The sequence below is a fragment of the Phalacrocorax carbo genome, chromosome 13 (assembly GCF_963921805.1).
Source record: "Phalacrocorax carbo chromosome 13, bPhaCar2.1, whole genome shotgun sequence".
NCBI lineage: Eukaryota > Metazoa > Chordata > Aves > Suliformes > Phalacrocoracidae > Phalacrocorax > Phalacrocorax carbo.
In genome coordinates, this window is record NC_087525.1 from 4,336,098 (window position 1) to 4,362,120 (window position 26,023).

The following is a 26,023-nucleotide window of genomic DNA, read 5'->3' on the forward strand; positions in this document are numbered from 1 at the left end:
TCCCTCCACCACTCCCCCACGTCCCTTTCACACGAACAAAAACCACCAGTTGCCTCTCCAGAAGGCACCAGCTAATTAATCTTATTTCCCAGCTCTTGTTTTATCAAAACAAGTATATTGCGCAGGGGCTGCCCGAACAAAGAAGTGACAGCAGGGAAATTGCCCGTGTCGTCCGAATGCAGAGGTGAATCAGCAGGTGACGCCTGGCAATGCAAGCAGGAGGCTTTTCCATTGCTTTTTCTTTCACGTACGGTTAGATAACATATGAAAAGTGTCTTTCCACTTATACCCACTTATCATCGTAGAAACATTTTCATTTCTTCTAACGTACATACCTGGACACACACATTCCCAAATTGGAAAAGCAGCCATGAAGCGGTTGAGAAAAATCAGGACACTCCCAGCCCATCAACGCCCACTCCTCACTGGAATCTCAGTCACCAGAAGAAATAAATCTGTGAAATGGAATATTGCTGAGGTGATTTGTGACTCCCTTCAAGCAGGCTCCCCGTCTATTTGAGAGCAGCAACAAATTTTGGCCGCGGCAGCAATTTGGCTGCTGCTAACCAAAGTAGAAAATGGGTAATGCAGACCGGGGGGGCTCCCAGTGCACCTCCAAACACACAAGACGGATCCGCACACTGCAAAACTTCTTGCAGAAACCTTATGAGCACACCGGGGTGCCACAGCCAGCGGTGGAGACGGATCCTTCCTCTCTCACCCTCCAGCGCTGCCTCTCCTGCTTTGTCCTTCGCTGCGCCTCCTTCTTTTCACCTCACATTTCTAATCCTTCACCACACAGTGCTCCTGCTGCCAAATGAAGCCCAGGGGAGCCCGAGCTGATCACCCGTTATATTTTCTTTGGAAGGAGTCTGACAGCTCGAAGGGCTTCCCGCCAAGCGTGGTGCCACGACCATCACTGGTAGCTGGGTGCCCAGCTACCTCCCACCCACCAGGAGACTGCGAATGCGCACAGTCACCAGGCTACTGGGGATGACCCTGTCCCGAGAAATTACAAACCACGTTTTACAAGTTACATATTTTTTTTGTACACATTACACATGATTGTTACCAATACTTAACGTGTGATCCTCTAATCCTTTTGTCAGAGCCACAGCCCCTCTAGACCAGGGCAACGCGTTTCCACTTTCAGGCAAAGGCTTGGTAGCAGCACGTTTGGGAAGGGAGGGGGGAGTGCTTGGTGGTGTTTAATGGTATTATTCTTACAATCAAGGTGCTATAGCACGAAAGGCATCGCATTTTTCATGGGGGGAGAAGAGGAAAAAGAATAACGATATGCTAAATACAAGAGGAAACACTGTTAAATGGCATGTAATTATCAAAAGACGCTAAAAAAATCGAGTTTTATTAAATACCTTTTACTATTTAAAAATAACATTTAAATGCGCCTGTGACAGATCTGAGCTTTAGCTGCCTGTAATGACAACCGTTTCATAGCTCCGAGGAACTTACACGTTACAAGATACATATTTTTATACATATTTTTATTAACAGTCATCCAAAATCTCAGCACATCTGAAAGCTTCAGCATCGTTCACAGAACTGCACAGCAAACATGTTCAGCTATGATACTATTTGTATTGTCTGATGAAAGAAGGGCTTGGATAACATTTTTTCAGTCAAGGATGACCACACCTGTGGAGCCTGCAGGCGGATGTAGGGAAAGAAAGTCGAGTAACACTTCAGGCCTGCAAAGCAATAGGGTCCCTTCAACCTAAGTGTTGTTGGGAAGGTAAAAACCAAACTGTTCTGCAGTCCGGGTTGCACTCAGAGGGCTGCCTCACGTGCCCAACATGCTTCACAAAAAATCATCATGCAGTTAGGGAAACAAGCCCCGAGCTTCAACTGGGGCTTCACCAAATACCTCTTGTTTCAAAACCAGCCATGAAAGGCATTGGTAAGGAAGGTTGGTGTCAGGCAGAGATGCTGTTCCAGTGGGTGGGCGTTAGTCGTCGAAGTCGATTCTGATGGGGCCGCCTGTCAGGACGTGGTTTGCCACGTGACCGGATTCCTCCTCCTCCTCCTTTGTGGCAGCCGACCTGCGCACCCGCCTCCGGCAGCCCTGGGCGCAGCGAGAGCTCTCATCCAGCGCCCCACACACAAGGATGCGGCAATGCAAGAACACTTCCTGGAGGGTGGCGAGACAGCAGGCCGCGTCAACGCGCAGCTCTGGGAATCCGGCTGGCGGTGCTACCAGCTCTCAGAGCGCGAGCAACGCGGTACCTGCAGTACAGCCATTTCTCTCCCTGCACCAACAAGGCCCTTATCCACAACTGCCATCCATAGCCAAATTGGCTGCTGCATCCGTTTGCTTATCCGCCCAGGAAAGGGCACATTTTCCAGAGTGCCCAGCTGAGATCTCAGAGCATGGCATCTGTTAGCCAAGGGAATATGAAGGCGTGAAATGATCCTCCAGAGGAAGGGAGGAAAACGCCAGGAATAAGCTTGGCAGAGCTCACATGGGCTGGTAGGAGCTGCATGGTAGGAAGCAGGCCAAGAACGCATGAATCTTCACAAGGAGATGGACTGATAGAAACGTGCGAGAAAATTTGACATGAGCTGAGAAAACATAAAGCTAGGAGACTGAGGGGCAAAGGAGGAAAATGCGAGTGGACGAGGGGCTAAGACACGTAGTTGAGGGGAGAAGGAGAACGCAAAGGGCAGGGAGAGCGGTGCCTTTTCTTTCTGCACAGTAAAAGGCAGACAGTGACAGGATTGCTGCTCCCTGCCCTCTAAATGACAAGGAGAATAAGGAAGATTCCTGCAAGCAGAAATTAGAGAAGCAAATATTTGTGAATGTTTGGTCAATCAGGTGGCTTGCAGCAAAATCCCTCGCACAGGCCAGGAGGACGCAAGTCGGAGGCAGTGGTGGCAATCAGACGGCCATGCGAAATTTCTGAATATCGAAAGGCCTCGTCCGTTTTTACCCTACTGAGGCTCTCCAGGAGCTGGACAGGCAGCTTTGTGCCTTTTGGGTGAGCAGCATTGGCTGAGCATAACAACAGTGACTGAAAGACCTGATCTCTTCTATCACAGAAAAGGAGAGCTATTTGCATTAGGAAAACAATGTTATCCTTCAACTGTCCTCCCGCTACAAAGCTGCTGCCCCAGAGTGCCACCAGCCTGGATGGCCTGGCTTCACATGGAATTAAATGTATGGCGGCCTTGTACCTGCAAAGCTGGCATCTGTACTCACAAGAGCTAGAGAAGATATAAGATTGAAGAGATTAAAAACTATAGACTGTCTTGTTTTAAAGACAGAACACTGAGTAACGTGCCTAGCTCTCCGGGTTCCTGTTTGGTGACCGGGAACACTTTTCCCACCCAGCGTACAAGATGTCCACTAAGACTACCCTGGACAACTTTAACCTGCTATAGTGCTGATGTTCCACAACTGTCCCTCATAATTTGTTTCATTTTAGTCGTTTCCATCACCCTCCTACAGTACCTGTGTCAGGCTCCTGAACGACACAACTGCTGGAATAGGCACAGCAGCGTCTGCCCTGGGCCAGCCGTTCCTCCCCTTTGCAGGCTAATACAGCCAACTCTGTGCTGAGACTCTTCGGTCAGATCAGGGCTGATGCAATATCTAAGCGGTGGGTTTTGAGCTTACCTTGTTGTCTTTGCCCACAAACTTGAACACAGGAACCTGGAAATGCTTGGCAAGATGATCCTTTGACGTGTACTGTTTCACCGAATCATCAGAAACGCAGCTGAGGGAAGCAGAGGGATAGGCTTTAATGGGTTTCCCAGAAATGGAAAAAGAAAGAGAAAAAACATCCCGGCCTATTTAACCAGAGAAAGGAAAGGAGGGCTTGGCTGTCTCAAGCTAAGCTACCATCCATGTTACTTCCTTTTCAGCCACAGGAGAAAATTCAGGAATGATGGGGAAAAACAGCAGTGATGATAATAGCATCTCCAGACAGCGAACAGCTCAGCAGCAGCGAGCTGGCAGGCAGGACGTGGTCCAGTCCCATCGGCAGAGGGACTGCCAGAGAGCTGCAGGCAAGTTTGTCCTCATTTCACCTTCCTGTGCAACAGCCTGCAGTGATCAACAGAACCGTTACACAGTATAGAACGTATTATGCACTTTCTGTCTACGCATCTATATGCACATAAATCACACTTAAAATGAATAAGCTGTTACCCAAGTTACTAAAATATCACAGATGATATTGAAAAAAAGAATCAAGATCTGCTTTACTTCATTTACATTCTTCTTCCTGATGGACTTGATCGGACAGCTCAAATTCACTACAGCTAAAATTCGTAATTTCAATTTCTCCATCACTAGCACTACACAGTCATGCAAGAGGTCACAGAACCGCAAGAAAATAAACTACTTTTTAATAAAAGTCACATTTCAGGTGCAGTCTATTATAAACTATTACAGCCTATTTAGAGTTTGACAGAGAAACAGCAGGACAAAAAGTTACAGAGCCGTGATATTAGTGTCGCCTGTTGCATAGCCTTGGGCATTTTGAGAGGCCCAGATGCTGCTTTTATACTGCATTCTGATGCAGCTTGTCCATTCTAGCAAGCTAATTTCAGAAACGTGGACTTTGTGAGACTTTAAAAAAAAAAAGGTGATGGAAGAGACGAGAGGTAACGGTGCAGCTGCTTAAAGTCCTCCTCTTGCAGCAACCTTTACCTTCCATCTTTACACCAAAAATATGTAAGGCATCGTCAGAAATGCTGACCTTTGACATGTTCAATTATCAAACAGCAGCACGCCCTGCATCTATATGTAGCTCTGCTTTTGCTAGAACGCGTATTTGGAAATCTCTACGCCGTTCGGCTGACTCGGCTCTGTGGGCGGCAGCCTACTGCAATCCCTCCCAGAACTGCCCTTCTGCTACATGCAGTAGAGCAGTGTATGTTCACGGGAGCACTAAGCATTGGTCTAATCCTACCATTATTTTCACTGTCATGTATTTCTGTAGCTTTTCTCAGCCGGTGGAGGTCACGGTCTAAAGGGATATTCCTGTCTGCAGCACTTGTCTAGTTAACTTGCCTGGGAGGCAAACAAAAAGTCATCCAAGGGGGGCTAATAAATTAACACAGTACATCTAGAAAAATGGACATAGATTCCTCCCCCTTGAGGCCGAACACTAGATGTTACTAAGTTAAGATAAAATTGCTTTTAAAAGTAGCACTCCTGAAGGCATCTGATTGTAAAGAATGACAGTTGAAGACTCGTCATAAGTGACTTGGCCAAGCTTTGGGGCTATAAAGCCAACTCATAGGCATGTCCCCATTTGTGATGCTTCTTGGCTGCTGACTCAAACTGATGCCTAAATCCCAGGTTCTCCAAAGGTTCTGCACACTGGTGGCAAGAAACCTATTGGTTTGGGGCTAGGGAGAGGGGAAAACTGAAAAAGAACAAAGAGGAACCAGGGATACATGGGGCCCCTAGCATGCCCCTAAGTACGTCTTACTGGGCATTCCAACAAACGCAATGCAGCATGACAAAAAGCGCTCAGAAACCTCCCGAATCACAGGGTCAGGCCCTTTTGTATTGTGCATGGAGCCATACCGTGTCCCACCCTCCTAGGAGACCCCCAGACCCTGCCTCCCACCTTGGAGATGTGAGAAGGGGCAGGGAGCACAGGTATGGAAGGAAAATGAGTGACCCTGGTCAGGATATGGGGAAAATAACCCCTTTCCTGTGCATCGTGTCCTCAGGCTAGGGGAGCAGAGAGCGGCTGTGCCATGAGAGCTGCGCTCTGACCCTCTTATTGGGGGGTTGCAAGGTAGAAAGGTGGTCTTGGAGAATAAAATAATCACTTCAGCCTACAAATGAGGGGCAGCCCAAGGTGTAACAAGATGAGCCTTGCAATGGAACCACCTTAAGCACGTCACGCTCAGTTAAGTCGCGGCTTCTGACCACATCAGATTACAATGGATTGCCCTCAGCGACATGACCTCGCTCCAGGTGCCCCAGAGAGCTGCAACGTTTACAGCCCACACAATTTTTGTTCTGAGAAAGAGGAGGAACGAGATCAAAAGTGGAAGAGCTGCTTCGGGGCGGGCTGGCTGGGCTAGCGGCAGTATAGGGTCTTACAGAGACTGCAGGGAGGGATCTGGGAAAATCCTGATTTCCAGTGTGGTCACCACAGCGCAGGGAGGTGTCCCACAGAAGTCGGCTCCCACCTCTTGCCAACTAGCGATGGCGGGGAATTAGCAGGGAAGAAGGCAGGAGAGAGAATTTTCTCATCCCTCAGTCGAAGGTATACCCCCTCAAATTTAAACAGCATTTCCCTGTGGAAGCTGCCATTAACTCCTGCGGGTCTGAGCCTACATCATCAAACTGATTTAAAAATCACATCTTTATTGCCTCGGGCTTTGGGGCTGGGCGGATGGAGGGAAACTGGGTTATTACAGAACTGTTTGGAGCAGGGACAAATCAGCAGTGTATTCAGCTAATTTTACTTTAATTGCTGCGAGGACACAGAGACACGAAGAACTCAACAGCACATCATTAGCCTTTGGTCTAAGTGAGCAGCCCAATTTAAATACAGCACAGGGCACGGGGGCTGGCGTGTCTGCGGACACTGGGGCCTGCAGTGACGGCTGGAGAGCGGAGCCGGCGGGATGAGGCTCCAGCCAGCCGGGTCCAGCCCTTTCTTCCCTTTGGTGAAGTTTTAATGCCCTCTGCAGGAGAACAGTACCAAAGGGGCTGCTGGTGCCATAAATCCTCCAACCAGTGCCGTGGTGAGTTCAAGAGATGACATTTTCTACCTTCTCCATTCAGCTCAGGTTTTGGACACTGATTTGAATCCCATCATTTTCACTCATGGTGGGAAACAAATTAACGTTTGGAGCCTTGACCATGTGAAGAGTTTGTAGGAACAGCCAAGCTTGGGAGTCAATAAATCAATCCTTCCATTACAAATCTGCTTATAAACCCCAGCAACGTCAGGCACGGGAGAACCGCTGCCTAGGACTGAGGGAGAGCAAGCTAATGCTGAAACCTTTGTCAGGAGGAAAGGAAAACAGTATTTTTGTGTACTGTAGCAAAAGGGCTCTGCAGAGTACAAGACAACCACATAGGACTCGTCATCACCAGCTGCGATGGTAGATGATTTAGCCTGGCAGCTGAGGAAAAATAATTGTTGTCCTCATTAGATGGTTTGGCAGACAGAACACAGGACCTATGCGAGCACAGTCCCTTGACTGTCAGGCTGTGACACTTGGGTACGTCTTAGATATTACTTTGGCTGGACTTTCTTCCTTAGAAGATAGCAGACTGGTTCCCAACTGCGACATTTCCACAGCATTGTCTGGCTAAGCCGCCAGGCACTGCTGGATGCAAACACTCCGCAGCAATGCTGCACCATGGCACTGTCATGTTCACTCCCAAACAAGGGTCTAAAAACAGGGGTCGTCTCAGGAGGCACAGCAAAGCTCCCCAAACCTCTGACACAAAATGCGTTACACTGAACCTACAGATCCACCTTGAGTTTTCTACTAACGTATCCTGGAAAGATCACTAAACCCGAACAGCTCAGAAAATTACATCTGAACTGAGGAACCCTACGCTTACTGCACTGACAGGCATTAGAGAGAGGGTGAAGCAAGGGGAGCTCCTGGAGCTCCAAACAGGACCAGCCATGGAGCCTTCTGGCTTATGCTATAATAAGGCCGTTATGGGAAAATTAAGTAACATGCTCCAGTTGCTGCGGCGGCTGCATGGCAGTGGCACGCAGCCAGGCGGGTGTTGTGCCGATTGGTTTGGCACTCCGCAGGCTGGCAGAGAGAGGACATCAGGAAGGACATCTTTTCTACTACTGGAGCCAACTCAGTTATCCATAAGGCTAGTTACAGGGAAAATTTCTCCGGTAAAGGCTGCACTTGGAGTAACCTCTTACACTGCCTCCCACTGTTTCTCCCAATCACTTTTATGGGACAGGTGGTTTCAGCTTGATGGCCTGGCTGCTGGTGACTGCGAGGAACACAGCAGATAGGCTGCTGTGGAGAAGTGATAGCGTTTCCTGCATCACCCAGGCAATGCAACTTAGCCCCACTGCCAATTCCCATCTAATAGCCAGCAACGGAGGGAACAGTGAACTTACCCATCTTGAATCAGGTAGTACTTCAGGATCTCATCGATTTTTGAGGTGGGAGTGGCAAAGCAGCTCTCTACCAGTGTCTCTAGTCCATTGACATGTACCAAGGGTTCAATCCCAAAGTACAGAGAATCCCGAAGCTTGAGGGTGGGAAGAGCACCCCTGTAGGGTTCATCGAAGTCTTTGTCTTTGAAGATCTCAAGGGTGAAGGGAAAGACGCCCTGGTTACGGCTCATTATTTCCAAGGGCGAGTTCTTGAGGTTGGGCACATAACCTTCAGAGATGGTGTACCGGCGTGGGAACTCACAGGTCACGGGGATCAGCAGCTTGCTGGTGCGGACAATGATGTCCCCATTGCTTCCTGGAGTCTGCTTTGGCAAGCCCGTCACCAGATTGGTAGCAATGATTTTATCATTTATTACCTGCAGCAAAGAAAGGAGTTTAAGGGAAAGGGAGATGATCAAGATAGACGTCTCCGAGTTCAGACAAGCAGTTGAGTTTACCTTGTTCAGGAAACTCAGACATAAACTAACCACTGAAAGTACCCCTTGTGAATTTATACGCTGCAACCGGAATGATGTTCATCCTTACCTACGACCTAAGGGTCTCTACCAGTTTGCTGTCAACTTCGATGCACTGTACTCCTTCATGAAGCAGAGGAATTTACTTCCAATTGCTACCCATCTGCTAAGATGAGCGCTCTGGTTCCTGACCAGTTGCCAGTATAACCTTTGAAATGTTATCGGGGGACCAGATTCCTTCGCCACAGGAGGATGAAGAGTGACACCACTTGCACCTTCTGCACTGGGAATGATGGTGAGGCTGACTCTGTGAAGCGCTGGGTGAGCAGAAAGCAGTACCCATGCTGACAGGCGCACATCCCTGGAGAGGAGATGGAACAAGCTCTCCTATTTTGGGATGCCACCCCGGGTCTAGTCTGAGGCCAGCAGCATGGCAAGCTGCTCTGATGGTACAGCTAAATCAACTTGGAGAATAAAGTAAGCCATAGCCAAGTCCCCAGATCTGAGAGATCCCAAGAGACAGGACAGCAGTGGGTATACATACATCTACAACAGTGCCGCAGGACTTCAAGGAGAAATGGATGTTGACATGAGTGCCATTGGATACTCCTTTGCAGGAAGTGTTGATGAGGGAAAGGTCCAGGCCTCCAACCAGGTCCTTTGGGATGCTCACCTCAATAGAGCTGGACTTGCACAGCACTGGAACTACAAGAAAAGTCCCCAGAATAATGGTCTGTACTACAAAACTCTCAGGGAGTATCGGTATCAGGGGAGGTGGGGAAGGGCTATACCAATTACTACTGGGGGAAAGAAAGGGAAATCATATGCTACATTTATGGTCCTACCTAACCACAACAATCTAACTACCTATCTCACATTCCCATCTACAGAACACAAACCTCCCAAGCTACCACTACCCCGAATCCTCCTGGCACAGCAACACCACAAAAGATAAAGATGACCGCTATACTTGCGGCAAAAAAAGTTAGCTATGCAGCATTTCCAGCTATGCTTAATCCTCCGCACAGGTTTGATGCCTGCGCTGCTATGTCCTGGGAAGAGCCTTTCCCAGATAGGGATCTCTAATTCACAACACCTCAGGCAAAGGCATTTTTAAGACCCTTTATCAGGTTTTACATCAACCCCAGAACATGTCAAAACAAGTCAGAGCGATTCCATGTAGATGCCAAGCTGAAATGGAAGCACCTCAAAATGCCATAATAATATTTTTACAGGCAGTAAACCCAGCTCTGACAAACCAACCCGACTAGCTCACTCATTCCACCTCCTTCCAACCTTTGAATTTTAATACAGATTTCCATGTGAACTTTTTTCAATTAAAATTCCCTTATATAAGAAGTGAGGAAAACAGAGATTGTACAAAGTGAAAAACAAAAGAAGAGGGAATAATCCTCAATTTTAAAAAAAAGTAATTGCTATATCTATTCCTTGGGTCTACACATATCTATTCCATTAGATACAGGGCAAGTGTACTGGTACATAAATTCTAGACTCCTCTCAACCAGAAAAAAACAAACACCCTTCAGAATTTCTATTTATTATATTTTAAAATCATATGACAAAACTTTTTTGCAAATATGCTAGTTCCCCAAGCTTTGTCCTAAAATTAATTACGGTCCCAATCCTTAACATTCATACGACCTGCCTTCCCTTAGTTTCAAACAACTTAAATATATAATCCAGGACTCTGGATCTTTGATACAAGGCACACTGCTAAAACATGTCTTTTACCCCCCTTAAAAATTCTCATGTCCCAGATGAGGCATTTGTAACAGCTACTGTGTACCAGCAGGGAGTATTTTTTATTAAAAGTTGATCTTTTCAAGGTGATATGCTAAAATGTATGCAGTGTGCCTAAAGCAATGTGCTCTCATAATGACACTGCTGGGTTAGAAGAGAAAATTAAAGAACTAAGAATTACCTCAACCGTTCCTCCATCCATAGAAGGCAAGCAGGAATACCAAGCATGTCAAATGGCAAAGCTCACAAGGAGACAAAGGGACTTTGAGAACACAGAGCAATGCAGAGATGAATATCCTTTGGAGAACTGATGGGCTCAATTTGGATTTAAAGCTTGACTGTTCTAGCGACTCCTTGATGAATAAGAAAATGTAATGCTTTTATATAAAGGTGTAATTCAGGGCAAGGGAGTTTGGATCCCAGCTGCAATTCTTCACAGTTCAGGACTGATTTGGTTCAGGCTCTCTCTGTTTCTAAATGTCTTTGACTGGCACAAAGAGGAAGAAAGAGGAGACACCTGTTTAACCTCTGCTCTGGCATTGCAGGAGTTTTGTGTCTGCACTCCACCACCTGGGTACAGAAACAAGCGAATGAAATCTGTGAGCAGATCCACTTTTGATTCAAGACAACTCATCGCTATTTGGGAAAACGCCCTGGGAAACTCCTCTTACGAACCGTCTCAGAGTAACTGCTAATGCAATTCAAGCCACCCAGACGTTTGTACACAGAAGAGGATTCAGTACGGAGAACAGTGTTTCAGTTCTACCAATTTCACAGCGGTGCTGCAAGCAGAGAGACTGTGTGCATCAGCGTGATGCAGCTCTGAGCAGGCCTGAACCCCCCCGGACAGACTGCCAGCAACAGCATTGCAGGGGGAGCTGAAAGGCAGCTGGCAAGGTGACTATGTGCAGACATGTTTTCCCAGGGCAAGTGATGAGGTCCCGACTGCCACGACCGAGATGCCCAGCAGAAATGAGTTATCCTAGGTGCCAAGGAATCCTCTTTTATTCACAATGTCTTGCATCTGTTCAGAGAGCCGTACTCTCCTGACTTGCTGTCAGCTTCCATCTCTTGCATCCTTGCCCTGGGCTCACCCCAGCCTGTGAGGCTCCCAAGAGCCTCACCCAGCTTTTGCCAGTCAAACATTTCAGTTCTTCACCCTCGTACACCGCAGAGCACCTGTAAGTACTGGGAAAGCCTCCTCATTACTGCTTTGAACTCTGCTTTGTGCCAATGCCTGCAAGCACCCTGAGCCTGGTAGGAAGCTTCTGTGTCAAGTCCAGCACTCACTTTGCTGTCTGCTATCGTCGGCACCACTTTCCTTGTCCAGCCTGTAGCTCCTTCCTTGGTCTTTCAAAGTACAGCTGCTTGGAGCAGGGGTTATCTTTTTGCACAGACTGCTCAGCAGAACAGGTTCTCCGGTGCTGGGCAGCCCTGATGCACTGCTTACAAACCCATTGTACCCTGCTTAGCTACACACAAGGCTTGAGTGCAAGAAAGGAGAAAAGCATTTCACCACCACACTTCAGAAAGAGCTGGGGTACTGGGATGGTCTGCAAAATTCCAAGCATTTCGTTGGCTGGTGTCTTTGTGGGGAAATTGTAGCCAAGGCTGTGATTTCTGTGGAAGATTATTAATGTTTGTTCTGAATGTAGAGACAGGGGAAGGTTGATAGGCTGCAGATCCAATTGCTTCAGGCAACTGTGCCAGCCCTGCACTGTTAATTGTACCACTATAAACCTGATTAGATGCCATAAAAAAATTTGTGTGGTACAGTTCCAGATATATTCTGTCAAATCTTCTCAAAATTGCAGACCACTGCGTGGGGTCATAAATTCACAAAATGTGAAAGAATAAGCAATCTTGCTTTATGAGATGCCATATCCCGAGCCCCAGCTTGGCACCCGGCAGTGCTGCTGCTCTCATTAGCAGCCTCAGAAGGAAAAATACTGGCTGGGAAATGCACGGCCTTCTAACCCTGCTGGGATTGCCTCAGGGGGCCAGAACTGAAGAACACTGATTGATGGATACAGGCCAGAAAAGAGCAGACCTTCAATAAGTAGTCACAGGTCTTGGAAATCCCCATCTCCTCCTCCCCACCTGGCTCTGCTGGAGCAGTAAGCACTACTGGATCCCAAGTGTGCAGTGCTCACCCCCGAAAACAGCGCCCTGCATTTCTAAAAAGCAGAAATTTCATCAAGTAGAACAATTCCAGCTTCCTCTCTGAGGCATACCTGCCCTGTTGGCCCTGTTCCTCTAACTGATGGCTGGGCACTTTGTAACATACCAGACTACAGGAGATTCTGAGCACACCAGGTAACACCAGCTCATCGGTATTATTTAAAGCCCAAGTGAATTAGCTCATGACAGACTCCCCTTTATTGCATTTTAGATCCTGCCCTGGCTATGGCCCAAGTCCAGCCCATAAGCAAACTCCCATGGAACTGCCTTAAAGCAACCACACAGGCTCTTCATGGGCCCACCAAGGCAGAACACAAGCAGTGAGCTATGAGGCCTGTCTCTACCAGGGCAGTACCATGCTTTCTCCAGCTTTGTGCTGAGCCTGACAGGTCTGAGAAGTGGCCAGGCAAGTCAGATGAGGCCCACCAGAGAGCAGTACCTCTGCCTTTCACATGCCCACATAGCTCTCCTCAACGCGCAGTTTTGACTGAACGCCCCTTCAGCAGCGGATCATAGCAGACATCATCTCTGTAAGACACAGGCTGCACGACGCTTTCAGCACCTCAGAGGCTCAGCTAGCTGTGGGATTATGAGACCCAGAAGAATCTTGGCTGCAAGACCTGGATTGTAAGAAGTCACTGCATGAAGAGCTACAGACCCTCTGCTTAACTCCCAATGCCCTCAGGAACTTCTTCCTGACGCTCTGCTCCCTGCGCTCACTGCTACAGAGCCGAGCTGACCCCTGGGAGCCTGGATGTATTTGCAAAGGAAATCTCGTTCAGCTCTTGCGGCCCAAAACAGGAACGTATTTATTCCACGTGCATGCAATAATTGCGAGTGAGTTGGCAAGAAAGACTCCCTGCATACAGGAACGGAGTGAAGTTCAGATGGAAGGCCTTCCAAGGATAACGTTGCCCTTGCCTCTCTCCACCAGAAGCAACAGTCAGTTTTCAGATGCTATCTTGGGCACTTCTCCAAGGGACAGCAGAAACACACAGTATCAGAACTAGTGCCCTGCTTCTAGGCAGCAGAGTGCTTACTGGAATGGCTACCAGGATACTTGGGCAAAAAAAGGCCTTTCTCTTTAACCCCATTCTTGGAAGGGACCGAGCCACTTGAGCTGAAATTTCAAAAGCTGAAGCATGGAAAATTTCAGTTCTAATAGCATAAATTTGTCAAAGGCATACAGAGCTGAATCAAAGCAATATAATGGGAGATGTTAAGCAATTTTAATTGTAAGTGAACGCTGCCAAAACCGCCTGTGATGAAAGATGCACCCAGCTGGGTGCTGTGTCTGTTCTCCTGCCTGGTAAAAAGAACAATGTCTCCAGGCTCGCAGTTTTGGATGATCAGTCATTAATGACAAAGCTCCATTAACCAAACTGGAAAGGACAGACTAAGGGAACACAACAAAAACAGGAAGAAAAGTTCCTTCAGACATAACTTTTGACTTCCAGGGGACAGAGGCTATCAGGGACATTCCGCTGGCCTACCTTGGCAAGTGTGGTTGTCTTCTGACAGAACAAGTCCCCTCGGACATTCACATTGGTAAGTGTCTTCCACTTCAATACAGGTATGGCTGCAGCCTCCATTGTTATTGTGACAGCCTTCAATTTCTGCAAAGGAAAGGAAAATCAGCACGCCCTGCCCCTCAGACAGCTGCGTGGCAGCTACGCAGGCCCCAGCACATACTCCTGGCTGGCTAGCCAACAGTATAGCCAACACAGAGCTCAAAAGCAAAAGCACGGCGAGAGCTTACTTCCAAGAAAATGCAGTGAAATCCTATTTTAAATTGTACAATTTCCTGTGTTTGTCATTTCACCATTAAGTTAACAAGGAACTCTGTTAAAAAGCTTACCAAATTAAATCACACGCTATAACCGGCATAAATAAGAAGGCTGAATAGGCAGTCTTCAGCTTGGCCCTTCCTAACTTCCAAGACATCCTCTCAAATTAAATTTTTACGTCGCTACTTATTTCAAAAAAGGTGGGAGGAAAACCCTCTTAAAACTTCTACCATGTGGAACCATACTCACTCCCTTAGTCACCGCCAGAATTAAAGCCCCGAGACTTGCAGGGGGGTGTCCTCGGGAGGACAGGCTCACAGGCAGCCAGCTCCTGTTCCCACCAGAGAGAAGATTATGAGCTCTTTGCCTGTGGGTTTCCCACCTGTGATGGAGGTGGGCGTAATGGGTTCCTGCTTCCCTTTGTAAGCTGAGGATGAAACTCTGCTCGCAGGAGTTTGTTTAGCAGGAATTTTGTTATTTCGTGAGTTTTAGGCTTCGAGTTTGGCTACCCTGAGGTGCAATATCATAGGGACAGGACAACACAAGTTCACAGTGTAAGGTCAATTCCCCTCCCCATTTTCCCCCGTGCTAAAGTGGGGAGGAAAGAGGGCAGCACAGCTAATTGAGGGATTTGTCACATTTTTTCTTACAGCTTTTCTGTTCAGGTGAGGCAATTCTCTGAGGATCTGAGTTTTTGTGTGAAACATATTCCTAGACACTACAGCTGCAGAAAAAAGCCTGAAAGGTTGCCCAAATATGCTCTGAAGATTTGAAAATCTAAGGCAAGTAAGGCCATTTACAGTTGTTGTTGGCTTTCTATTATAAAGAAAATATGAGTATCATGATTTAAAAAAAACCTTCACTGCTTAATTTTTTTAAGCCTTTGGGACAAATACCGCTAGATGTTCTCAGTAAAACAACAGTACATATAATATAAAAAAATCATAAAGACAAAATATTCCTTCTTAAGCCAGCCATCAGAAATGACCGTGTGTGAAATGTAAAGAATGGAAGTCCCACACTCAACCCTACACATTTCGGGGAAAACAGCATGAACCCTTCACATAAGTCAAAGCAATGGGTAAAGCGTTACAAGGGAAATTTTGAGACACTCTTGACCCTGCTCAGCCTCTTACATTTGTTTGTGTTAGCAACAGCTGCGAGGTGGCTCACAAGCAAATCACATGCTCTAACAGCTCACAAAGCCGAGAACACAGCTTCAGAAATAAAACTCACTAACAGGATTGTAAAAATCCCTGGCAGCAGTGTTAAACTCCTGAAAAGGACTATCCTTCTTACAGAAGGGGAAATTAAATGATATAGCAAAGGCCCTAAAATCCAACTTTGAGAACAGCAGAAACAAACGAGCTTCCAAGCACAGACTATTCCAGCGCTCAGGGTTTAAAAACTGCCATGAAGCATGGCTGGTTTACGTGACGACCCACCCGCTGAGCGTTGGTTGCGGGAGGGACGAAGATCACTTCTGGCCCCATGCAACTTAAAAATGATTTAAGAAGCCCTCTGCACAGCAGCTTTCCCCAGGGAAGTGTCATTGGATGAGTGATGTTTTATTAACAGGAGATTTCCACAGAAATTAGATGAAACGTACTTTGGTATCACAGAGGGGGAAAACAGGGACAAAAAACTGCAGCTTGGAGCCATCTGTCACTGAACGATGAAGATAGGTGGAGTCCAGCCCAAAAATACAACCGCAATCCCTCCCTCTCCCTGCCCCACGGATGCCTACCACACCGCACCTAACGAAAGGTTGCAAGCAGGCTACAGACGTATTCAGTTCTGGCAATGAGGCAGCTCAAAAGTGAGCCACATATGCAGCTATTGTCATCTGAGGCCCCGCAGTACCTGCGAACATACAACACAGCAGCTTTGCCTGTGAGGGGCCACGGTGCTCTTCACAGCTGACCACAGAAAACATCAGGCACAAGTCAGTTTTTGCTGACTTTTCATATTTCTCCTCAAATATGTTTGTACATTGTTAGTGACAACAGATGAAACCTACAGTTTGGTTTTTAAGCCCCTGCTAAGCTACTACTCTAAACTCATGAAGGGTTTTCAACCTGGCTGTGCCACCAACTGGGAAGTAACTGTAGCAGCTGCACACAGCAGAGCCCGCAACTAACTACTTACAGAAAACACACAGTGAAAATGCAGCCCTAATCTTAAATCTAGCTTCTGTTTAGACTGGCATCCCCGTCTCCTCAGCCTCTACCCTGGGAGGCTAAGCGATCCTCGGCCTCCGGCCTAATGTCATGACATTGCCCCATAACTAACGCTAGCTGTCAGAACCCAGCAGCGCTAAATCTGCTACTGCACAACTACCGTACAAATCTCCAGAGCCATATCCCGAGCCACATCCCAGCACCTCCAGCAATAACTAGTTCTGTCTGGACGACCAATCTTCCAGACGCACTGCTGCCCCTCCCCCCGAGGAGATAAACACTAGCAAATCCTAACAGAAATGAAAAAGGCAGGGAGAACGACAAGGAAACTCCTCTCCGCTTGATTAGAAGGATATTTCAGTAACAACCCCGCTGGCAAGCGCAGAAGTGATATGAGTGACGTTTAATCCCAGCTGCAAGGACCCAAGAGAGACCTAGTGCTGCAAGGGAAGGGGAATGATTTATATTGTTTCCAGCAGACTGTGACAGGCGAAACCTCACCTTCACAGGTTTTCCCGTCGCTTCCCAGCGTGCGCCCGATCCCGCACTCACAGCGGTAGGAGTTCTTCAGATTAACACAAAATTCGCTGCAGCCTCCGTTGTTCTGCTCACATTCATTCTCATCTGCAAAAAAACACACTGTCAGAACGTGGCCCCTGGTAAACACATGGCTGGAGAAAAGGGGCTGCTACCTGGGAGCGCTGGTCAGACTGGGGGCTGGCTTTCCTGGCCGCACGGCCTGGAGCCGGGCAACAGAGACGAGTAATCCCACTAAACGCTCAAGACCACTATCTAACTGACAGTAGCAGCGTGTTTTGCCACGCTGTGGCTAACTCGGGAGCAAAGCAGACCTGGGGGGAAAGACAGCATGCACACAGCAATCATTTCAGTGTGAAGAGGGACACAGTCCCACTGGGAAACTTCCAAACTGGTTCCATATGCTGCGAGAGTTTGGCTTTTCATTTATCTTCTCATCCTAAACTATTTACCCCTGTACTCACAAAGCCATTAAAACAAAGTTAACACTTCACTGCATGGTAAAACTAGGTGAATAGCAGAATCACTCAAAAAAATAAACGCTATCTATTTTTGTATGACACCTGCTGTGGCTGCACACGGCCAACGGTCCTACAGCAATTTTAAATGATTCAACCCCTATTTCAAAATAAAGACACAAGAACGAAAACCAGCTGTAAACTTATAAACAAAGCTGAAATTAAATCATAACATCTTAATGAGCCCCATGAAGCTTCCCCAAGAAAAGTCCTGTCATTCATCACTGAATTTCATCGTTTTGGCTTCCTGCCCCAGCTCTGGCTGCTCCCTGTCCCAGGTATTCTTGCGGAACAGACACGTCAGCTCAACGTGGCGAGACCTAACCTGGGCCCTGGTGCCACACAGGCCACCACAACCATTAGCTGCCCAGGCGCTCTGCACCACAGGTGAGATGAAGAGCTCAGTTCTGAGCTACTCCCCCCGCTCAGGGCTCAGCTCCTCATGCCGCACGATGGCCCCTCGTGCTCTGCTCCTCTGCAGCCCCTCCACGGAGCTGTGGCTCCTACCTTTCCCACTGAGAAGAAAGAGGAGTGCCTGACCTGGCATCCCACGCTTTCTTGAGTGGACTCTGGATAAAGGTTGCAGAATAACATTGTAATAGGCCCGGACTGAGTTAATTCATTATTATAATTATTATTTTATTGTAATTATTAAACTGTGCTTATCTCAACCCACAAGTTCTTTTGCTCTTCCGATTCTCTTCCCCATCCCACAGGGGTGGGGGGAGCGAGCGAGCGGCTGCCTGGTGTTTAGTTGCCAGCTGGGGCTGAACCACGACAATAACCTAAAGCAATTTACCTGTGAATAGTACCTGTGTCACGTTTGTGCTGGCTGCATCCAGCCCTAGATTAGAGCCCTCCACAGTGGGCCTTCATCGAGGAAAAAGCACAGCATATGCTTCTGAATCTCTTGGTAAAGCTCTAAAAACTCCTCCTAATTTTCTTTGTTTTAAAGGCTAAATTTCTTCTACATCTGTCTGCCTTTTTTTTTTGTTCTCCGAGATTCTCATTCTTCAACCTGATTTAATCTCTGTGTGCAAAAAGTGAATCAAATAGAGAGGAAGGGACAGTCATTGCTATTGCTGAGCCACAAAACTAACGATTTCTCTTAGGCCAGAAGGCTGAGGTTATCAATCAGGGTTCACAAGGGTTTTCACCAAAACAGCTTAGAAGTTACCATTTACTAGATATCAGAAGCTTAAAACCAAGAAAAAAGGAAAACAGCATTTTAAGAGACAGGTCAGAGATGAGCTCTCTCATGTATACATAGTCCCACACATACACAGTACCTGCAGTTTGCAGCTGGTGACGTTGTCTCCTCCCACAAGCAAAGTGAATTTTTAGCCAAAGAAATGGCTGGCATCCTGCTTTGGGTGGCAGGGAGCATGTCCAGGGGACACACAGACACCTCCCTTTTCACACATGTGACAGGCTCCACACTTTTCCTTCTAACAATAAAACTAAAACTGGTTAAAAACAGAGTGAAGAGGGAAAGGGCTGCTAGCAAAGGCGTAGAGATGCTGTTAGAAGGTCGTAGAGCTCGGCTTGGTCGAGGGGTGTACCCAGCAACTCACCTTGCCGGTCCTCCAGATTCTACAACACACAGCAGATCTGCCCCTGCTCTCCGCACCAGAGACAACCAGCACGTCCGCGACACAGGCTGGATTTCTTGAGACTGGGTCGGGAGAGTGCTGAACTGATTTTAACCACGGCTTACTCCAACATGGATCCAGGTATTTGGGAGGTCAAAGGCAATGCACTGAGTTGGTGAATCCATGACAGAAAGCGAAAGACCTAATCTAACCCCTAAGTAGGTTTGCAAATGAAAATGTAACTTAGGAACAGCAGTTCTTCTCTGGGATTCAAAGCATATAATGCACTGAAGTCAGCCTAGCAGAGGGAGGTTCACAGGCAGAGCTGCTCAGCATTACTGCAGCATCTTCAGTCCGCTCTTCGGGTGAGCCGGGAAAGGAAGACTATTCTCCATCCAGGAAAGGCTAATACAGATTTGTTTGGTTTCTCTGGAAGGCCCGCACACTTGCTCTCAGATATGTGATTGCATGATTACTCAGCACAACAGAAAGTCATTAGAAAGATGAGTGAGCCACGCGACCAGAGAAGCTGCAAGTAGGTGAACGAGCACGATTATTACAGCTGAGGTGTCGTGCCGTCTGGTTATCGTGAAGAGAAGCAGCAGCGCACAATTCCTGCCCAGCCTGGCCGGGGGGGATGAAGGCAGCTCCAGTACATGCCGCCAGGCTCAGGGCTCCTCCGTCCCTCCCTGCTGCAGGAAATCCTTTCCAGCGAGCCTGCCGCACATTTGTTGAGTGCTGGTGCTTGTCAAGGGCACTTCTGTGCCTGGAAGTCTTGCAAAGAAGCAGCCAATAGATGCTTTTAATTAGCTGGGAGAGCTAAGTCAACCACTCAGCGGCAGAGATGTGGAGCAGCTTTAGCAAAACCGTTCTGTGGAATCCGTGTGAGAAGTGTAAATCTGCAGCAAGGCCAGGCTGTCTCTCCACAGATTATAACAACTATGGCCCCTACCCTGATGCCCACAGACGTTAGGAGCATGAAGAAAGAAACCACCCACGCCTGCTTTGTCAGCTATAGTCTGTATGCAAGAAACTCATCTGCCACACAGCCTGCTGGACCAACTCTGCTCTCAAATTCTCCACCAAATCAAGCCTCAGAGACGAAGATGAGATCCCACTTCCCCCAAACACTAGCACCCCTTCCTCCCTCCACACCACCTCTTCCTATCCATCGGCGCAGCTCTGCAGCTCCCCACAGCCACCCCTTCCCAGCCCCTTGCATGTCCCACAGGCTATCTCCTTCCTAAGACCTCGCAGGCCAGGTGCTCTCCTCCCAGCACCACAACCACAGCTGTCCTCGCCTCAGGGGCTCATTCGCCTCACAAATCCCTGAAGCCCACTTCCCCCACCCTGCTCTCACAGCCCTCCACCCGCCTCCTGGTCATGTCAGTCTCTGCCCGTGCAGTCACCAAGCGCCAGCCCCCTGAACACCACCTTGCCATGCTGCCTTCAGCCACTGAGGCTGCGCTGCGACCCGCAATCCTTTGGGTCTCCTCAAACCCCAGGCACTGGACAACACCCCACAAGGGCAGTAAGTATGTCAAAGCTTAGTGCATAGCCCTACGCCAGCCAGCAAAACTTTTCTGGGAGGAAAGAGACATTCAACAGAGCAGGTGAAGGGAAATCTCCACTGACAGACTGCACAGCCGTTCCTGAATACCAATGAGACTGTACTGTGATCTTGCAAGGAGACTGTGCTGCTGACAGCGAAGCTGCTGCCTTCAGCAGCTGGACCATGCAGGAAGCAAACTAGCCTCTGTGCACACGCAGCTCCAGCGGCATCAGAATGTGTTCGGTCATGGGATGCCATACCTCACCCTGTGGGGAGGGATCTGGGACCATTTACAGAACCAGAGACTTGTTGGGGGCAGCAAGGGGAAAAACTGTCAGAATACTTCTTTTTTATACTGCTTTGTAAGACAAAAGATTGAGTTGCGAGCAACAAAACAAAGGGGAAAGAAAGCATCAGTAACTGACACAAGTTATTTAAACCCTTACCAAGACAGGTCTGTCCATCAGGTCCTAGTGTTGTCCCCAGGGAACACGTGCAGTCACCGGTGTCCAGGCAGGAGCCCTGGCAATCCACCACATCACAGATGTCATAAAAATCTAGGGCACGACAAGAATATTGTCAGCACAAACCACTGAGTACGCACCAAAAATACTCTATTTGTACCGTCAGCTTCACACCCTACGAACAGTCCATCAGTTACAGACCTAGCCCACGTTAAGGAAGCTGAAGAGAAACAATCTAGTTTAATTACCATAAGCCAGAGATGCAAATTTTGGCTTTGGTAGCATGCCAAGACAAACCACAGGGCCCACAGAGAGAGTTAAATCACTGTGGCCAGGTCAGCTACGGAAGATTTCCACTAGCTGAACAAAGGCTAGAACTCACAGAGGTGAAACAGTCTAATCGATCTCTTTTAGACAGGCCACCACGTGCACCGTGTTGCCTGACGCGCTTCTGGGTGAGACAGCCAGAAACCAGCCACCACCTCCCTCAGGTGCATGGATGCTCACTACCTCTCCTGCGCCATGGCGATGAAGGGGTTTCAGAAGTGCAATCTCAGCAGTTACTTACGCCCACAGTATGCATGGAAACAAACGCTAGGCTTGGTTAAGTGATACACGTAGTACCCGCCCGGACACGCCTTGACGTCAATCGTGGTATTCCAAAGGCAGCAGTTCCCATTGAAGCTGGCGCAGGCTTGGCGTGGGACGATGCCGTCTGACTCTTGCGGGTGGCTGCCATTCAGCCAAATGGGAGCGTGGGTGCCGCAGTGGTTCTCTGGGATGCAGAAGGTAGGCATAGCATCGCCAGCCATGCCAGTGAAGCGATACCACTCCCCGTCGATCTGACTGTCGCATGTCGGCTGGCCATGGGAACCGTTTATCTGGTGATCTGTGTTCCTCCAGGGCTCATTCAGGCTGATGTAGGCAGAGCAGGGGTCTAGGGCTAAGGCAGGCAGCAAGAGACAAGAGAGAACATCTGGTAGATATCAAACCAAGTTGTTGACTGATAATTGCAAGGCACACAAAATAATTTCTTTTTTTACTCTTGATTAAACAGAATTATTGTGATAGATAGAGATCCCCAGGGAGAAACAGCAACACCAGCTAACTAATTGCCTTATGGAAAACTATGACAGCTTGGCTTAAGCGTCTCGGAAGAAAAAAAAGATAAATTAACAGAGCTCTTACAACTTTATGCAACAATGTGACTTGTTTGGCTGCTGTAGAGTATGGCAAGAGGGGGGAAAAAAAAATATATATATAACTAGATAAACCTGAGGCCCAGGGATTGCTTTTGCCATAGGAAATATGTCCAGGGAGCCCTGGATCAAGCCTAGGACATCTACCCTTTGATCAAGTGCCAACCGAGCACCTGCAAGTCCCTCCTGAAGTCACTGGTAACTCTTCCACATGTGTGGATAAGAGGACCAGACTTCAAATAAGTTACGCAGCCTCTCTAAAAATTTATCCGTAGCCTGTGTCAGCCTTCACAGTTGAGTTGCCACAACCACAAGCCAGGCATCACCTTGCAAAGCATCAGTTAAAATGTGAACTGCAAGATATGCAACAGGAATGCTCCATTTAAGCTGTACAGAAATAAAATATTCCATTTCAATTATTAGACTGCTACACAATTGTAAGTGACCTCTAAGCATAGCTTATCAGCTCCTACTCACTTTGGGGTACAGTTTTAAACATCTAAATATAAGAACTGCTATCTCAGGTCACAACGAAGTTGATCTATAGCCCAGCAGGCTCTCTCAAACCAGGAGGGTATGCTTAGAGATATGAAGTAGGAGAAAGAGACCCTGCTCCATTTACTTGGGGTTTTGTTCTCCACTGTCTCTCCTATCATTTGTTTAAGCCAAGGTGAGTTGAAGGAGCTGCAACTCAAACACAGGCACTCTGTAAAACTGTGCAGCGGGGCAAGAGAGAGAAGTTGCAGCCCCCCGTATCTAAAGACCCACTTACGACGTGCCCTGGTCTCCTTCAGAGACTCTGTCCCCCACTCCCCTCGCTGCCAGACGTTAACCGCCTCTGCGACTCACAGCATCTATTGTGGTTTTGTGTGATGTTGTTGCCTCCCCACATCAGAAACAGCTTCTCCAAAACTTTTTAGTAGATTAAAATCTAGAGCATGCAGATCTGAATCAGGATCTTCTGGGGAGCAAAATATTCAGCTCTTTACACAGTCATGTTCCTTACAAACCCACAAACCCTCCTGATCTCCACAGGAGATCAGAAGTTTGGGAGGGCAAGATATAAACACATGGACCTCCTGGTATGCGCATGCCTGTTCGTGCAGCGCTCAAGGAGCATGTGTTTTCAGAGGCCTTTCTGAATCTTATGCAAACAATTAAAGCATAAGAATACCATAGGGGGAAAAAAAAAATAAAGAATTAGTGTGTTCATTACATTTTCAGTCTTTTCCTAATTAACCCTGATTTAGCAGCTTCATCATTAAAAGTCCAAAGGTTTCATTTTCACTTACATTTAATACCTGATTAAGCACCACTTACTCATGACTAGCTATTCTCTATTAAGCAAAATGAATGCTGATACTGTCTTGAGTAAGGAAAATTGATAACCATTTGCTAGAATTAGGCTAATAAAACCAATCATTCTGATTAAATGCATCTCAGACTGGAAATACTCCCTACTTTCCACACGACACTTCTTTTTAAGTTCTAAAATTGCTCTCCCTGTTTTGTTTAAACAATAGGGTGATGCAACTTGGGGCGGGGGGGAGATATATTGTTTCTATTAGAATGCTCTGGACGCAGACAAACCTTCTTGGTTTATTATTTTGATTTGCTTCACTGACTTTAAAGGAGGAACTGCAAGTACTTCAGAGAATGGACTTCAGGTCTCCCTTATTTAGCTGCATCCTCTGTAAATATCTGCCTCACTGACATGCCATCTTGTACCTTCTTGTACATATAACATCCCTCTTGGCAAACATCCTCACGCCATCCTCAGCCATGACACATTTTGCTTGGCCTCAAATCCAGCACAAAAGGCAAGAGCAGCTGCCGTCGTCATGAGAGTGCTGCAGAGCTGCAGGCTGGCACCGGGAGCGCGAGCCTGGGTTCCAGAGGGAATCTCTAGGGCCGTAATTCATGATACGCAGAGGAGCAGATTCACTTCCACCACAAGCAGCCCCTAGGTTCTGAGCAGCGGAGAGGGATCCACAGCAGGAACCTCTGATGAGATTCACCAGGCAATCCCCTGTGAGCTCTTGATTTCACCTGCCCCTCCTTGCCTCCCCTTACCCACAGGAGCAGCACTGTGAAATCCCATCCTCCAAAAGCTGGCTTGCCTTCTTGTGACAGGAAAACACAGGTCCTGCCTTTACACGCAGGAAAAGAGCTTCCTCTGGGCTTCCCTCGATGTAACTCACTTGGTTCCCACAAGATGATTTGGTATGGCCTTAGGGTGAGTCACTGACTACGATTAAAAGGGTTTTGTGTTGTTAAAAGCCAAATGAGGCGAAGCGAGGAATGCCCTGTCAGCTTCCCAGCTGGGCATCTCTAAAAATACACACGCTCTCATTAGCTTTCATATAGCATAATTAACTTTATGAAATATCCTTTGTAAACTGACTCTGAAAACGTTCATCCAGAGAGATCACACTGTCTCCTAAACAGACGGGAGATAATTTAAAGAGAAAATATACCAAGATGAACATGAAGCAGCTCAGTGAGAAACGGAAGGCATTTCAGGGGAATGGGGTAGCACACCCTCCCATCTTTCATTTCTCTGAAGGCTTCAGGCAGGAGGCGAAGGGGAGGCAGACAAGCAGAAAAAGCAGAAAGTGCAGATCCTCAGGCCACCCTTGGACTGCCAGGGCTGCCCTGAGCCAACCTCTCTGCGAACACCAAGCACCCTTTGGCAGCAGAGTTTACTGAAAACTAATTTGAATTTTTAAGAAAAAACTCCACAAAAATACAGGAGCAACCAATCAACCTCTCGTCTCCTCTCCCCAGACAACAAAAGCATGGGGGCTTGGCACAAGACGTAACTGTCTGCCGCTCTCTCTATTTTTCATTTTTCTTGGCTCAATTTTTTTCCTTCCCAACACTTCTTGCATGGCCTGAGCAATTCAGCCTGACAAGCATTAGCTATGAAGTAAAGCTTTTCAATTTGTAATCTTGATGATATCATTAGTTCCCTAGCTGACGTGCTAGCATATATATTGGGTGACGAATCAGGCTCGAGCAAGCATTCATCAGCCCACCGTTCTGCGGAGAGATTAATCCTGCATGTATTCTGTAAGTGGAGGTCTCTGCTCCAGCACGACTAAGCAATGAAATGAGCAACACTGCATTATGACACTAAATCCAGTTACGATTTAGCAAAAAAGCAAGTGACAAAGTAGCATAATATCTACTCATCGAGTCCTCTGAAGAGAGAGGAAAATCCCACTGTGTCTTGGCAGTAGAGATTCTCCCAATATGGGAGCCTTCACACTCTGACAGAAAAATCTTTCCAATTGGAAAGAATTTCACACCACCTTTAAAGAAAATAAATACATTTTCACATATCCCAGTCTTTCACCTACGAATACCAAGGCTCAGCACGAACCTTAAAGACAGCGAGCAGACATAAGCTTGAAGGCAATGCCTCTCTACTCACCCACTGAAGACACCGGCTGCAACTGGATGACAAAGCAAATAGAAAAAAACAAGTACTGGAACATCCCACTCAGCCAAAGAACAGTTACTGCTTAAGAAACAGAGGCTTGAAAGCCCTTGCACACGCTATGGCTCTTGCAGCCGCCTTCTCAGTGGAGCTTCTGACCCCAAGCTTTCTGAAGAGCAAGTGTGGTCGCTCTCCTGGA

At 47.5% G+C, this 26,023-nt stretch overlaps 1 protein-coding gene across 1 annotated transcript; it reads right to left on the reverse strand.

The window, feature by feature from the left end:
• Positions 1–1,333: 1,333 nt before the first annotated feature.
• OIT3 (oncoprotein induced transcript 3) lies at positions 1,334–26,023 on the reverse strand. The gene is made up of 9 exons (XM_064464598.1): positions 25,819–26,023; positions 21,752–22,126; positions 21,166–21,276; positions 17,022–17,144; positions 14,047–14,169; positions 9,156–9,316; positions 8,097–8,512; positions 3,635–3,734; positions 1,334–2,149 (listed from the first exon to the last, which is right to left on the reverse strand). Exons 1-9 carry the CDS (start codon positions 25,880–25,882, stop codon positions 1,967–1,969), a joined length of 1,656 nt encoding a protein of 551 aa, XP_064320668.1. The 5' UTR covers positions 25,883–26,023; the 3' UTR covers positions 1,334–1,966.

Bases quoted from the DNA above. Each gene is read 5' to 3' on its own strand.
- OIT3 (XM_064464598.1), bottom strand. From the start codon at position 25,882: ATGTTCCAGTACTTGTTTTTTTCTATTTGCTTTGTCATCCAGTTGCAG. The intron at 9,317-14,046 runs GTAGGCCAGCGG...CTTTTCTTGTAG, and splicing joins AGACAACCACACTTGCCAAG to TTCCAGTGCTGTGCAAGTCC. The intron at 2,150-3,634 runs GTAAGCTCAAAA...GCCACCCTCCAG, and splicing joins TTGTGGGCAAAGACAACAAG to GAAGTGTTCTTGCATTGCCG.